The following is a 15,760-nucleotide window of genomic DNA, read 5'->3' as shown; positions in this document are numbered from 1 at the left end:
TCACTAACATTCAAACTGGACATTTAAACTCACCTTAACAGCAGCTAGTGCCATAAAGAGGGGATGTGTCTTCTGCGTTGATTCACTTCACTGCTCTCTGTGAGGATTCCTGTGCTGAGGGAGTTTTTCTGCGTTGTGGATTCAAAGTCAGAGCCTTTTTAAAGTATGCAGGTAAGTGGGTAGTTTTTTGTATGATCAGCATCAGACACTGGTTCTGATGCTGATTGGAAGTTTTGGGTCTATGTTTTTAAGTGAGGCTGGTGAGGGATAAGTATTGGCCAGGGCTCCTTTTCAAGCAGCTTTTTGAGCTGCAGTGCATATTATAAATGATACATGCTGCTGCCACTGCGCTGGTGGTGGAGGGAATAAATGTTTCAGTGATGGGTGGGGTGCTGATCAAATGGGTTGCTTTGTCATGGATGGCATTGAGCTTCTTGTGCTGTTGAACTTATGCTCGTCCAGGCAAGTGGAAAGTATTCCATCACACTCCTGATTGTGCCTTGGAGATGGTGGGCAGGCTTTGGGAAATCAGGAGGTAAGTTACTCACTGCAAAATTCCCAGCCTCTGACCAGCTGTTGTAGCCACAGTATTTATATGGTTGGTCCAGTTAAGTTTCAGGTCAATGGTAACCCCTGTGGCACTGGGGAGATCCCCCCTTCTCTTCTTTGGATAGTGCCATGAGATCTCTTCCATCCATCTGAGGGGAAAAATGGCACCTCTGACAAAACAGCATTCCCTCAGTACAGCACTGGAGTGTTAGCCTAGATCATATATATCCTGTATCTCTGGAATGACCAACTGACTTCGAAGTGAGAGGCTACCAACTAGGCCAAGGAAAAGTAGCATAAATGGGCAATAAAAATATTCGGGGTAGAAGTAGGAGCAACATAGTGATGAGTGAAGACTTTGACTCTAGGAGATCGTTTAAATGTGGTGTTAAACATATCAAGATGAAAATACTGGAGACATGTAAAACAGTAAAGTTAATCTCGTGCATAATATCAATACTTTCTGAATGGACAAGTTAAAGGGTGAAATCATTTTGAACGAACAAGATTAAAAAAGACTGGGAAACGATAGATGCTTCCTTTATTGCAACCAAAGCACTTGTATATCATTAGATGCATACTCAGAGCTGCAAGTTTTAGTTCACTGCATGTTAGTCTATACTCACAGAGCTTATATATATATTGAGGAGGTTGAGATGATTCAGCTGAGGAGTCAAGTGTTATCTTGCAGATTGTCATCAAAGTTCTCTGATACTACTACTATGAATGGGCTTGAGAAACTTATCAGCCATGATTGAATGCTGGAGCAGACTCGATGGGCCGAATGGCCTAATTTCTGCTCTTATGTCTTATGGTCTTATACCACATGTAATTGCTCAATGGGAAAGGGCAATATTAATCTTGTTCTAAAGGACCCTTTAGGAAAGAGTGACCATAATGTGATAGAATTTTGCATTAAGTTTGAAGGTGATGTAGTTAAATCAGAAATTAGGTTCTTAAATTAAAACAAACAAAACAATGAAGGTATGAAGGGCAAATCGGCTATGGTGGTTTGGGAAACCACTTTGGAAGGTATGACGGTAAACAGTCAATGGCTAACATTTAAAGGACTAATGCATAGTTTACAACAAAAATACATTCCTTTAATGCACAAAAACCCAGCAAACTAAGTGTTCCAATCATGGCTAATGAAATAAATCAAGGATTGTGTTAGATAAAAGGAAGAGGCACATAAAGTTGCCAAAAAAAGGAAGCCTGAGGATGGGAGCATTTCCGGATTCTGCAAAGGATGAGCAAGAAAAAGATTAAGAAAGGGAAAAATAGAATATGAAAATAAACTAGGGAGAAACATAAAAACGGACTGTAAAATCTTCTGTAGGTATGTAAAAAGGAAAAGTTAGCAAAAACAAATGTGGGACCATGACAAGTGGAGTCAGGAGAATTTATAACAGGGAATAAGGAAATGGCTGAGGAGCTAAAATACTTTGTGTCTGTCTTCACGGAGAAAAGTACTAAAAACCTCCAAGAGATAATGGAGAATCAAGGGACTAATGTAAATGAGGAATTGCAAGATATTAGTATTAGTTAAAAAAAACCATAGAAATTAATGGGACTTAAAGTAAATAAATTCCCCAGACCTGATGATCTACATCCCAGAGTGTTGAAAGAGGTGGATGTAGAGATAGTAGATGCGCTCGTGGATCTTACAAAATTCTATAGACTCTGAAATGGTTCCTGCAGACTGGAACGTTGGTAAATGTAACCCCACAATTTAAAAATACAATTTAAGAAAGGAGGGAGAGAGAAAACTGGGAACTACAGACCTATTAGCCTAACATCAATCCGAGGAAGAATGCTAGAATCTGTAATAAAGGATTTGATAACGGGCCACTTAGAAAATAATGGTAGGATTGGGCAGAGTCAGCATGGATTTATGAAAGAGAAATCATGTTTAACAAACCTGTTGGAGTTGTTTGAGGATGTAACAAGCAGAATAGATAGACCAATGGAGGTGGTTTATTTAGATTTTCAGATTTTTTGATAAGGTCCTGCACAAGAGGTTAGTAAACAAAATTGGAGTACATAGGATTGGTGGTAATCTTCTGGCATGGATTGAGAACTGGTTAATGGAGAGAAAATAGAGAGTAGGAATAAATAAAAGCAAAATATTGCGGATGCTGGAAATCTGAAACAAAAACAAAAATCGCTGGAAAAACTCAGCAGGTCTGACAGCATCTGCGGAGAGGAACACAGTTAACGTTTCAAGTCCGTATGACTTCAGATGCTGTCAGAACTGCTGAGTTTTTCCAGCTATTTTTGTTTGAGTAGGAGTAAATAGGTCATTTTCAGGTTGGCAGGCTATGACTAGTGGAGTACCAAGGATCAATGCTTTGGGCCCAGCTGTTCACAATCTATGTCAATGATTTGAATGTGGGGATTAAATATAATATTTCTAAGTTTGCAGATGAGACGGAACTAGGTAGAAGTGAGTTGTGAGGAGGGTGCAAAGGTGCTTCAAGGGAATTTGGAGAGGCTAAGTGAGTTGGCAAAAATTTGGCAGATGCAATTCATTGTGGAGAAAAATAAGGTTATCACCTTCGGTAGGAAAAACAGAAATACAAAGTATCTCTATAATCGTGAGAGGCTGGGGAGTGTTGATGCCCAAAGGGACCTGGGTGTCTTTGTTCAAAAGTCACTGAAAGCTAACATACAGGTACAGCAGCAATTAAGAAGACAAATGGTATATTGGCCTTGATTACATGAGGATTTGAGTATAGGACCAGAACCATGGAACACAGTCTCAGAATAAGGGGCAGGCCATTTAAGACTGAGATGAGGAAGAATTTCTTCATTTCGAGAATGATGAATATTTGGAATTCTTTACCCCAGAGGCCTGTGGACTGTGTCCAAGATTGCGATCAATAGATTTCAACACGTCAAAAACATCAAGGGATATGGGAATAGTGCAGGAAAATTGTGTCGAAGTAGAAGATCAGCTATGATCTCATTGAATGGCGGAGTGGGCTCGAAGGGCTGAATGGACTACGCCTCCTATTTCTTATGTTATGATGTACTTTATACAGTATGTCTAGTGTTTGTATTGTTTTCCTGTTGACAGCATGCTTTGATTTCAAGATGTTTAATGCTTTTAACAGTGCTTAGAGGATCTCAATAATTTAGCATTGTCCCTGGATTTCTTTAATATGCAGCTACATTGTCAGAAAGAGATACACTCAAACTTCTTGTGTGATGTTCATAATTCATTATTAAATTTCTCCCACAAAAGTGATAGACCTGCAGACACCAATATTTCACCCCTCTTACCTTTCCAGACACAACCCAAGGTTGGAAGAATAGAAATTATAATTGTGTGCAGATTTAGCCTCCTTGCCTTGGAGGGAGTGCAATGAAAGTTCACTGGACTGATTCCTGCGATGAGAGAATTATTCTGTGAAGAGAAATTGAGGAAACTAGGTCTATATTCCCTGGAGTTTAGAAGAATAAGAGATTATTTAATTGAAACTCTGACAGGGTAGAGGCTGGGAAATTGTTTCCCCTGGCTGGGAATGTAGAACTGGGGTCACAGTATTAGAATAAAGGATTGGCTGTTTAGAAGTGAGATGAAAAATTTCTTCACTCTGAGGATTGGGAATCTTTGGAATTCTCTACCCCAGAGAGGTGTGGATGCTCAGTCATTGAGTGTATTCAAGACGGAGCTCGATAGAGTTTTTGTTATTAAGGGATAATGGGGATAGTGCAGGAAGGTGGAGTTGAGGTAGATGATTAATTGAGTGGAGGTGCAGGCTTGAAGGGCCGAATGGCCTATTCCTGCTCCTACTTATTCTCGCATATGGCTAGGTGGCACAAGAGCCCAAGAATTTTGAGCAGGAGTAGGCCTTCCGTCCCTTCAAACCTGCTCTACCATTCAGTAAGATTATGGATGATCTGATTGTGACCTCAATTCCACTTTCCTGTCTGCCACCACCACCCCATTTCCACACCCCTGTAACCCTGACTCCCTTGTTGATCAAAAATCTATCTAACTCAGCTTTGAATATATTCAGTGAACCAGCCTCCACTGCTCTCTGGGCACTGAAAATTCCACAGACTACCAACACTGAGTTGAAAAAATTGTCCTCATCTGAGTCTTAAACAGCAGACCCCTAATTTTTAAACTGTGTCTGTTCCATACTCCCCCACAAGAGAAAACATTCTCTCAACACACTGCCTGTCAAGTCCCCTCAGGATCTATGATGTTTCAACAAGATCACCTCTCATTCTTCTAAATTCCAATGGGTATGGGCCCAACCTGCTCAACATTTCCTCATAAGACAACCCCTTCATCCCTGGAATCTGTTGAGTGAGCCTTCTAATGCAGTTATCTCCGTCCTTAAGTAAGGAGACCAAAACTGCACACACTATTCCAGATGTGGTGAAACTAAGCACCCGTACAGGTGTAGCAATGCTTCCCAACTTTTATACTTGATTCCCCTTGCAATAAATGCCAGCATTCTATTTGCCTTCCTAATCACTTGCATGCACCTGCAAGCTAACGTTTTGATTCATGTACGAGGACACCCAGATCCAGCTGTACCATAGATTTCCCCAATCTTTCTCTGTTTAAATAATATACTGCTTTTTTATTCCTCCTGCCCAAGTGGACGGGATCACAGTTTCTCACATTATATTCCATCTGCCAAATTTTTTGCCCACTCACTTAACCTATCTAAATCCCGTTGCAGAATTTTTATGTTCTCTAGTCAACTTATTTTTCTACCTATCTCTGTGTCATCAGCAAAGTTAGCTACCGTACATTCAGTCGTCTCATCCGAGTCATTGATATAGATTGTAAATAGTTGAGGCCCCAACACCGACCCCTGTGGCATTCCACTAGTAACAGCTTGCCAACCTGAAAATTACCCATTTAACCCTACTCTTTGCTTCCTGTTAGCTAACCAATCCTCTATCTATACTAACATGTTATGCCTTACACCAAGAGCTCTTATTTTGTGTAGAAATCTTTGATGTGGCACCTTATCAAATGCCTTTTGGAAATCCAAGTACACCATGGGCAGAATTTTACGGCCCTGTTTCGGCAGGGACAGGGCCATAAAATGTGGCGGGCCGTTATAAATCTCATTGACGACAGCAGGAACATAAAATTCTGCTGTCTTAAAATTCTGCCCCAGATCTGCAGTCTCCCCTTTATCCACCTGGATTGTTACTTCCTCAAAGAACTCCAATAAATTAGTCAAACATGATTTCCCTTTCAGAAAACCATGTTGACTCTGCCTGATTTTATTATGCTAAATGTCCTGCTTTTACCTCCTTAATAATGGATTCTAGCATTTTCCCAATGACAAATGTTAGGCTAACTGGCCTATAGTTTCCTGCTTTCTGTCTCCCTCCTTTCTTGAATAGTGACATTACATCTGTGAGTTTCCAAGCCACTAGAACCTTTCCAGAATCCAGGGAATTTTGGAAGATTACAAGCAATGCACCCATATTTGTGCAGCCACTTCTTTTAAGACCCTAGGATGCAGGCCACCAGGTCGTCAAGGGGACTTGTCAGCCCTTAGTTCTAATAGTTTTCCTAGTATCTTTTCTCTTGTGATTGATCCTCCTTCTGTATAACCTCTTGATTCTCATGCATTCTTGGGATGTTTTTTGTCTCTTCTACAGTGAAGACAGATACAAAATACCTGTTCAACGCGTCCATTCTTTTCATGTTTGCCATTGTTTATTCCCTAGGCTCACCTCACTTTTGTGACTTCTCCTTTTCATATATTTACCGTCTGTTTTTATATTTCTAGCTAGCTTTCTCTCATACTCCAATTTTACCCTCATTTAATTTTTAGTCATTTTTTGCTGGTTTCTAAAATCTGTACAATCTTCTGACCTACCACTAATCTTCACAGTATTGTATGCTTTTTCTTTCAGTTTGCTACTATTTTCGACTTAGTTAACCACAGATGGTGCATCCTTCTTATAGTCTTTCTTAATGGAACATACCTTTGCTGAGTTTTTATTTACTAATTCATGAGATGCAGGCGTCGTTGGCTAGACCTGCATTTATTGCCCATCCCTGATTGCCCTCGAGAAGGTGATGGTGAGCCACCTTCTTGATCCACCGCAGTCAGGAAAACCCACAGTGCAGTTAGAAAAGGAGTTCCAGGATTTTGACCCACCGACAGTGAAGGAATGGCGATATAGTTTCAAGTCAGATGGTGTGTGGCTTGAAGGGAAACTTGAAGGTGGTGGGTTCCATGCATTTGCTGTCCTTGCCCTTCTAGGTGGTCGAGGTCGTGGGTTTGAAAGGTGCTATTGAAGGAGCATTGATGGGTTGCTGAGGTGTATCTTGCAGATGCATATGTGGTGCACACAGCTGCCACTATGCATCAGTGGTGGAGGGAGTGAATGTTTAAGGTGGTGGATAGGGTACCAATCAAGCGGGCAACTTTGCCCCTTGTTGAAGTTGAGTTTCTTGATTGTAGCTGGAGCTGCAGTCATCCAGGCAAGTGGAAAGTATTCCATCGCACTGCTGACTTGTACCTTGTAGATGGTGGACAGGCATTGGGAGTCAGGACATGAGTTACTTGCCGCAGAATTCCCAATCTCTGACCTGTCTTTAAATAGTTGGCACTGAGAGGTTGGGCTCTCAGGTTGTAAGAATGTACCTGTACGTGCACGTGTTTACTTGATCATGTTTACCTAATTGATCTCTGCAGTACCTTCAGAAGGCCCAAATTCTCCTACACGAGAGCAACTTTCTATGGCAGCAGACTTACTTCAGAGTGAGAATGGGAGCGGTCCAGAGCTGGCAAAGCCTCTCCATTTCCAGTACCTGGAGCGTGCACTACGACTTGACCCCTTCCTGCGCCAGGCTGCAAGTGTCTTCAACAGACCTATTTCCAGGTAAGCAGTCAGCTTATCTGAGCTGGGGTTGCTGCAGCATTGCTTTTGTTTGTAGATTGCTGATGGGAATTGCATTTGTTTTAAAAGGATTACAATTAACTCATAAAATAGAGCACAAAGGGGCACAGCTGATTTACAATAGTAATGGAGTGTAAACCTGCAGAGAACTGCCTGATCGAAAAGCAGGAAACTGTGGATGCTGGAAATCTGAAATTTTGCTTTCAGGAATTGAAACATATGCCTGTTTCTTTATGCTGCCCTTCGTGCACCATTTGAAGTAAGTGCATTAGAATGATGAAGAATAAGGGAATCCCTCATATTGTGTCTGAATTGGATCTTTGATACTTTGTGTCTGTGGCACTTTTGGATACTAGCATAAACGAACCATCTTCTTCACTGCACATTAAGTGGCTTGAGGCTAATTTCAATATTTAGACTGTAATACCAAGTATTCTTATGTTTTAATCTCACACTGCAACCAAACTTATATTTGGTCCTTCTGTTACTCTTGTAGTGACGAGAGCGATGATGGGCTTGAGGAGGCTCCCTCACTGTCTAAAACGGGCTCTGGGAATCTTCTGAACTGCATTAAGAAGGAGCCCGTTGATGAGGATCTGGGAGAGCAACCAGAAGTCGGGCACAGCAGAACACTGACGGCTCCACCCTCGCTAAATGGTGCCTTTCATCCAGGTGAGAATTTGAAGGGGCCCTATGCTGCCTTTAATGTTAGGTGCTTTAAAGATTAGGTAGAATTCTGTAACCAGATACAATCTATTTGTTCTGGGAATGACACCACACTCTTGATCTCAGTCCTCATTGGGTTTATTGTTTGCAAAAAGTTATTTTACACAGGATGGGCTTTTAATTTTACAGACATGTCTGGTAAATGTTGCTATTTGACCTTTGAGTAAGCAGGCAGTCACAAATCCAAATGCTGCTTACTTTTCCAGTTGAAAACTTTTGAATAGTTGACCTGTGTTTTGGCGTTCCTGCTAGCTGATGAACTTGGTACAGGATTTAGTTTGTGTTGTTTCTCACAGGAGAAACAAATGAATGACAAAGTTGTATCGTGTATGTCATTTACAGTAACTGGAGATTATCCCACTTCAGTGTTGCTCTATATCATATATAGGAGCTGACCTGAGAGTGTTAATTGGAAGGTTTGGAAATGGAAGAGGGGACACAAGTTCTACTGCACTTGGTTGGGGTTTTAAAATAATAAATGAATTGGTGAACTGAACCCTGATAGTCTGTTGGAGTTTGTCACAAACTACAGCTCAGGAATCTTGGTCTTAAGTTTGGAAGAGGGAGGATGAACAAGAAATTTAGATTTAATTGTGATATACAGAGGGTGGGTGAGTATATGGAATGGACTGTCCAGGCAGACGCATGGTCTGAAAACATTTATTGGCGAATTCAATTGTAAAAACACCACTTGCACACTGGCTGAGATCAGTAAACTGAGCACAGATCTGAGATTGAAACAGGAGTTTCAATGTGGTTCTGAGCCTGTGGCTCAGAACCAAACCAACCACTTTGGGAGCAGATACAAGCCTGGTCAGTTCTTTTTAAAATTCATAGGACAGAACTTTCAGTGAGTAGTGCCTACTGCGCCCGCACCGATCATCCTCTATAGCCAAAGACATCGCGCCAGAGTTCACACTGCTAGCTGTTGCTAGGCCTAAAGCTAATGGCCTTCAGATTCAATTAGCAAATGCCAGAGAGGTATTTTAATACCAGTTAAATAAGATGTTTTCAGACCAGGGGTATAAATGCCTTGAGTTTTGATATCTTGGTTTAGTATGGCATCAGAATACCTGTGCTACCTCCTTGCCTAGGACAGTGCCTTTGGTTGCTATTATTCTGAATGTTATCTGTTAGCATAGAACTCTGTTAAGCATAGTGCTCAGTTTAATATTTCATGAACTGATTTGCTTTGAGAATTGTGGAGTGCTGGTGACTAATAATTACTTGCAATGTTTATATGTTCAGCAGAACTCAAAGTTGATAAGGGAAACGTATACAATTTCAGCAAACTGAAGAAAAGCAGGAAATGGCTGAAGGTGAGGACATAATAGTGTCTATGCAATCTGATTCATTCGTGCATGTTATCAGTGACCTCCCTTTGGAGGCATGCTATGCTTCAGTATGTGCAATTTACAGTAGTTGTTCCCTGGAACATGCCCATTGTTCAATTGCTCCCTCACACACAGTCACTGACATGTTGCAGGATGTACTTTGTGAACATAAGTGAGAGAGAAGCCTGTGTGTGTACTCTAATGGTTCAAGGGTAAACTAGGCAAATATTGCTACCAGACTGAGGTCCCCAGACCACTACTGCTAACTGAAGTACAATTGTTGCAGCCAGTAATATTGGCTGTAATATTACTACCCAAGTGCCATCCTTGGCTCAGTGGTAGCACTGTCACCTTGAGTCAGAATGTTGTGGGTTCAAGTGCCACTTTTTAGACTTGAGCACAAAATCCAGGTTGATACTCAGTGCAGCACAGAGGGAGTGCTGTGCTGTTGGAGGTACTGTCTTTCAGATGAGTCATTAAAATCCATTTTCTCAGGTGGATTTAAAAGATCTAGTGGCACTATTTGAAGCAGACCAGGAGAGTAGTTCCTGCCAATATTCATTCTCCAACCATTTTAAAAATAGCCAGTAATTTATCATATTGCTGTTTTGGGACCTTGTGTATAAAGTAGCTGTGTTTGTGCACTTCATAATAGTGACTATGCTCTATTAGGTTGTGAAGTGCTTTGGGGCATCCAGAGAACATGAGAGATTTTATTAATCCAAGTTCTTTCTTCATTCTTTGTTATCTGTCTGTTGAAGGCCGCTAATAGCAGCTGAAATGTTATATGCTGTAAAACCTCAGGTTGTCTTTTTTTTCCTTTGAGTTTTCTCTCTTATTCCAAAGCTGACTCTTGTTGGGTGCAGTTCAACGCTTATGGGGAGCCTTGAAGCATCTATCCAAGTAACCATTCTTCATGTGAGGCCAGACATTGAGTATTGGCAGACTGGCTAACTGCGAAGGACAGTGTGACTGAGCCCAAACCAGATCTTGGCATGGTGTGCACACACCCACACTTTCCAGCAGGCGTACCAGTCATGGACAGGAACATTAGCCAATTTTTGTGTTTTTCTCCTCCCTAGCCTTGATACACTGAGGTCAGTTGTAATGCTCGGTTAATATTTGAGATGATCACAAAGCCCTTGGATGGAAATTATACACTTTCTTACGCTATCTGAACAGTTTTGTGTTACTTTTACTTAACTTAATGTTTCACTGAGTCTGCAAGAGTACCAGCTCCTATGCTTTTCTTCATCTGGGCAATACCTAACTAAAGTAACTCTATTGAGCTGTCTCACTGTAGAGGAAGGCCTTATTCTATGTGCCAGTGCAATTTAGGCCAGGAGTTCAAGTGCTGGGAACAGTGGCGTGATAGATTTTCCATGTCTCTCACTACTAAAGCTGCAGCGTGCTGGAGACTCCATCGTCTCTTGGGGTGAGGACCTGGTGCTGCTCAATAATTAGATGTGGCCGTGTTAAAGATGTTTGATTGTTGATATATGGATATGATTTGAAGTATTTTACCACTGCAGGTGATCCAGTATGCATTTCATGTTAGGTTGCTTGGGTTTAAAGTTCATACTTGCCTTATGTGTTCTGAATGTTCATGCACACAAATAACAGGCTAGTTTCTGGTATGGTGGCTGCTATTTGCTGCACCGAGGGCAGTGCTTGGTGAGGACTGGCTGCTGCCTACCTTTTTCCTTGCTTCTGCCTGGCTTGGCTTGTGGAAATCCAGTTAATGAATGGGGGAGCTTATGTTGTCAGGTTTAGCGAACTGGATTTTGGTTGTGGCCTTTGTTGCAGTTGGGCAATGTCTAAAACATGAAGCGAGATTTTAAACTACATTCCTACCTTTTGGCTGTTAACACTTAGTAAGGATAGGAACACACTTCACTATCAACGCCACTTTTTAGAAGTAAATTTCTACAGAGCATTTGGGTTATCTTCCAGCTGAACATCAGGAAAATAGCAGCTACCGACTTTAACTCACCTCTGCTCTCAACTCTGCTTCTTAGCCACTGATGCCCCGCCAATCCCAGCCACACACAGCTGAAACACACTGTTTGCAGCCTTGGTGTTTTGTTCCGCCCTGAGCTGAGCTTTAAGTGCCTCATTTTGGAGAAGTAGTTTGACGGCATGAAGGCAGTTGAGGAGTATAATGAAGAGTGATGGAATGGTAGAGCTGGATGCCATTGATGTGCCGTCTGCCTTTGGCTCCAGAGGGCATAGCACAGATTCAGTTGGATGGGTGGCTGACACGAGGACATACAAATGCGAAGAAAGACTTGATAAGCTGGGGCTATTTTTGTTAGAACATGGGGGATTATGTGCTGATTTGATAAAAGTGTTTAGAGGGATGGGACAGAATAGGGAGAAAGCAGTCTGTCTCCAGTAATTAGTAAGCCTGTCCCCTTGACCCGGACAGAGATATAAGAAACACAAGAACTTTAGAACAGAGGATTGTGAGGCTTAGAATATACAACCTGAGTTGGTGATTGAAGCAGAGACTTAAATTGAGAACTTCCTCAGAGCTTTGCCCACTCACCACGATGGCTTTGGAGGTGACACCACATTTCCAGCAAGATGACGGCAATGGAGAGAAAGCAGCTCCCAGAATCTTGCTGACCCTACTCAACATTTAAATAAGTGAAAGAGTGTGTGTTAAAGGGATATAGGAACAGTATGGGAGGTGGGATTTGGAATTCTGCTTACTTAGCGGGTCAACACTGTTGGTCTGAATAATCTGCCTCTGTGTTCCTCACCAGTTGACGTTGAGTGATTACAGAAATTCATTTCTCCTTTCTGTGTAGAGCATTCTCTTGAGTAATGAGACATCGGACTCCAACACAGATGATGATGAAACAGAGGGGGAGTTTATGCTCACCAAGGAGGAGTTGCATGATATGCTGCGTCTGCACAAGTACAGGAAGCTGCATCAGAGCAAAGTGCACAATGATAGAGAGGTAAGCAACTCCAGCATATACCAGTTCTTCTATCTCTGGCATCTTGTGGGTTGCTGGGGAGCAGAGCTGCTTTAGGGTCATTGCGTCCACGGACACTGTATTAAGGACGCTCTGACTGATATAATGGGAATGAATGGAGAAAGCTCATTGAGAAGTGTACTCCCTACAGTAAATCACTAATAGAATTAGTGGCGACTGCACATCAGGAGGTTACTTGCATCAGAAAGAGGGTACACTTCACGAGGGTGAATGAAGGTGGTTATTTTGGCAATACTTTGTGCTGAGGAAAGAATATGGGATATATTGAGGCCTGAGCTTTGTACTGTCGAGGGCCTCTGTAGTCTGTTTCTATAAGATTACACTGGCTGTTTAGACTATCCAATTTATGGAGTCTACATGGTGTTGACTCTTTCCAGCTGTCTGAAACATGTGCCTTGTGTATTGACTACACCCACTCTTGAGAATCAGCTCATTGGTAGCTGCCCTACACTGCTGGGGTTGGGGGAGTGGGATGGTGGTCCTTGGAGAACCATATTGTTTGCTGTTGGCTGCTTAGGCAACGATTTGTGGCATAGCAAAAATTGTAGGTGGGAGCATAAAATTACGAGATATCAAGTGGACCAAACTGTAACATGGGTTACAATACAGGTAATCCAGGTATAGCACTGTTGGACTGCAAAGGTTCAAGAAGGTGGCTCACCGCCGCCACTTCAAGGGCAATTAGGGATAGGCAATAAATGCTGGTCTAACCAGTAATGCCCACATCCCATGAGTGAATAAAAAATATTGAGGTCATCCGTTTTTGACCTAAGAAAGGATTGATGCCAGTATTAAATTGTGCTAGGAACTGTGGAGGTCCATGGAGATTTAGGGTCAATGTACACAGCACACTGAAATGTAACGGTTAGGCACAAAAAAAAATCAAAAAGGCAAGTACAATGTTAACCTTTACATCTAGAGGGCTCGAATTTTAAGGGAAGCTTTGCTTCAGTTATTCAGGGCCCTGGTTAGACCAATCTGGATACTGCTTCTGGGTACCTCTCCATAGGAAATATTGGCCCTTGAAGAATCATCAGTGCAGTGCAAATTCATCAGTGTGTTACTAGGGTTAAATTATGAGGAGGGAATGTATAAACTAGGTTAGCATTCCCTGGGATGTGGAATGTTAAGAGGTGCTTTGGATTTTGAAAACAATCGATAGGGCAGTTAGAGAAACTTTTTCCACCAGTGGGGCAATCTAGGTCAAAGGAACATAACCTTAAAATCAGATCATTCAGGAGAAAAGTTAGGAAACACTTCTTCACACAAAGGGTGGTAGAAGTGTGAAACTCTGTCCCCCAAAAGGGTTAGATAGTAGCTCAATTAAAAATTTTATATCTGGGATTGATCCTTGCCAGTCAAGTATATGAAGGGATATTGAGGCAAGGTGGGATAAATGGAGTTGGAAATAGATCAGCCATTTGAATGGCAGGACAGACTCCAGGGCTGAATGGCCTACTCATGTTCCTATGTTGATACAGCACATAAAAGCTTCCACTGTTGGGACAAGGAATCCGGAGATCAATTCTCCCCTATGACAGCACCTTGGAGATGGAGAAGGAATCTAAAGCTGAGTCAGAAAAGGCGATGCCTGGAAATGTTGCTTGGGCTGGGTAGGTTTCATCATGAGGAAAGTAAATGAATATTCATGATGCTAACCCCACTTCATTGGGTAACCAAAATGTGCCATTGGTCAGGGTTTTGTGCTGTGATTCCTGGTAACTTTGGTAAAGGGAAGAAGAAACTCGTGGGCCGCACTTGTGCATGTCCTTATGTTCTGAAGATTGGTTTCAGATTTGGCACCGGAGTCAGTCTGAAGCACATCACTTGCTCCTGAGGTTTGGGTGAATTAAGATAGCAGGAGAGCAATAGAAAGGGCAATGATAGAAAGTGCACTCTTGCTCCATGCTCACCCCCAAACCACATGCTGCCCTTTGCTGTCATCATCAATAAACATGGGGTCAAGTACCACATGAAAGCTGACGATCTCAAGCTCCACCTCTCCACCCATCTTTCTCCATGCCTCCATTGCCACTGTTGACTGCTCATCTGATATCCAGTTTTAGATGATCCACAATACCTTCCAGTTAAACATTGGGAAAGCTAGAATCATGATCTTCAGCTCCAACCACAAACTCCATACCCTCACCTGCAATTTTTGTCCTTCTCCCCAGCTGCTGCCTTGGGTTGAAGCAAACTGTTTGTAATCTGTGTCCTATTTGACCCCAAGCTGTGCTTCCAATTCCAAATTCTTTCCATCACCAAGCATGCCTCGGTAATATTCCTGACCTCAAGTCACCTGCTGCTGAAACCCTCATCCATACCTTTGACTCCACTATTCCAAGTTCTCCTGGCCAGCCTTCATTCAGTAAACTTTAGCTCATCCAAAACACTGTTGCTCTTTGCTATCCTGCTTGTCCTTAAGCCCAGCCCTCACTGGTCTACTTGGGCTCTTGGTCCCCAAGCGCCTCTCCTCCAATTGGATATTTTCAACCTTCGTCACCTCTTCAGCTCACCCCCACCCCTCACAACTCTAGCCTCCTTTCCCAGAAATGCTAGGATGGTTATTTGACCTTTTGTGTGTCTGTGATGTGACTGAAGCTCTGTGTGTAGGCCAATGCTGTTATTGGGAATGTCTCCACTTGAAGTGATATTGAGTTTGTATACACCCTCCAGCTCCAGCAATACCAGTACTACAGCACTGGCTTACTGTCCACACATGACCATTTCTACGAACAGCAACGCCATGTCCTAGGCCCGAGCAGGAAAAAGAAGAAAGAGGAGAAAAAAATGAAGGGTGAGTGGGCAGTTGTATTGGGTTCCTTCTGGTTTCTTGCAACCCCATCTCTGCTTGTGCTTTGTTGTATCTTAGTGCAATTTCCTCCTATCCTTCACTGTGTGCATGTCAATTGTATGTCCTCAGCGGATAAGTTGAGGCAGGTTTGGAGGTGAAGTAGACAGACTTTGACGGAGGGGTTATGGGGATGGAAGCTTAGCACAGAGTCAAATAGGCCAGTGAGGTTGGGAGCAGCCTGGTTCAACCTGAGACAGAAGCCAGGGAGGGGGATTGAATTGGTGGCAAAGGGTGGAATCACATAAAGCATTACGTGATCCTGCTCTCATCTGTGAAAACTGCTCACTATTTCAGGGTCATCATGGACTGCAAATATAACCCCAAGCTGCTTTTCTCTACCGCAAACTTCCTTCTTAAACCCGTCTCCGATGTTTCCTCGGCCCTCAGCTCCAACAGCG

The 15,760-nt window shown here is 42.4% G+C and overlaps 1 protein-coding gene across 3 annotated transcripts in view; it reads left to right on the top strand.

Annotated features, from left to right (window-relative positions):
* ino80 (INO80 complex ATPase subunit) overlaps nucleotides 1–15,760 on the top strand; it is a 199,588-nt gene that overhangs the window by 29,092 nt on the left and 154,736 nt on the right. For 2 of the 3 annotated variants that reach the window (XM_078562944.1, XM_078562947.1), the window contains exons 2-6: nucleotides 7,239–7,425; nucleotides 7,940–8,115; nucleotides 9,418–9,488; nucleotides 12,317–12,469; nucleotides 15,185–15,305. In XM_078562944.1, the coding sequence (XP_078419070.1) occupies nucleotides 7,283–7,425; nucleotides 7,940–8,115; nucleotides 9,418–9,488; nucleotides 12,317–12,469; nucleotides 15,185–15,305 (664 nt within the window). In that variant the 5' untranslated portion in view covers nucleotides 7,239–7,282. The remainder of the gene's footprint in view (nucleotides 1–7,238; nucleotides 7,426–7,939; nucleotides 8,116–9,417; nucleotides 9,489–12,316; nucleotides 12,470–15,184; nucleotides 15,306–15,760) is intronic. The other variant, XM_078562945.1, reaches the window with a different exon arrangement.

The sequence above is a fragment of the Cetorhinus maximus genome, chromosome 18 (assembly GCF_964194155.1).
Source record: "Cetorhinus maximus chromosome 18, sCetMax3.hap1.1, whole genome shotgun sequence".
NCBI lineage: Eukaryota > Metazoa > Chordata > Chondrichthyes > Lamniformes > Cetorhinidae > Cetorhinus > Cetorhinus maximus.
The sequence above is the reverse complement of the archived record's forward strand: the minus strand, read 5'-3'. Positions and strand labels throughout refer to the sequence as shown.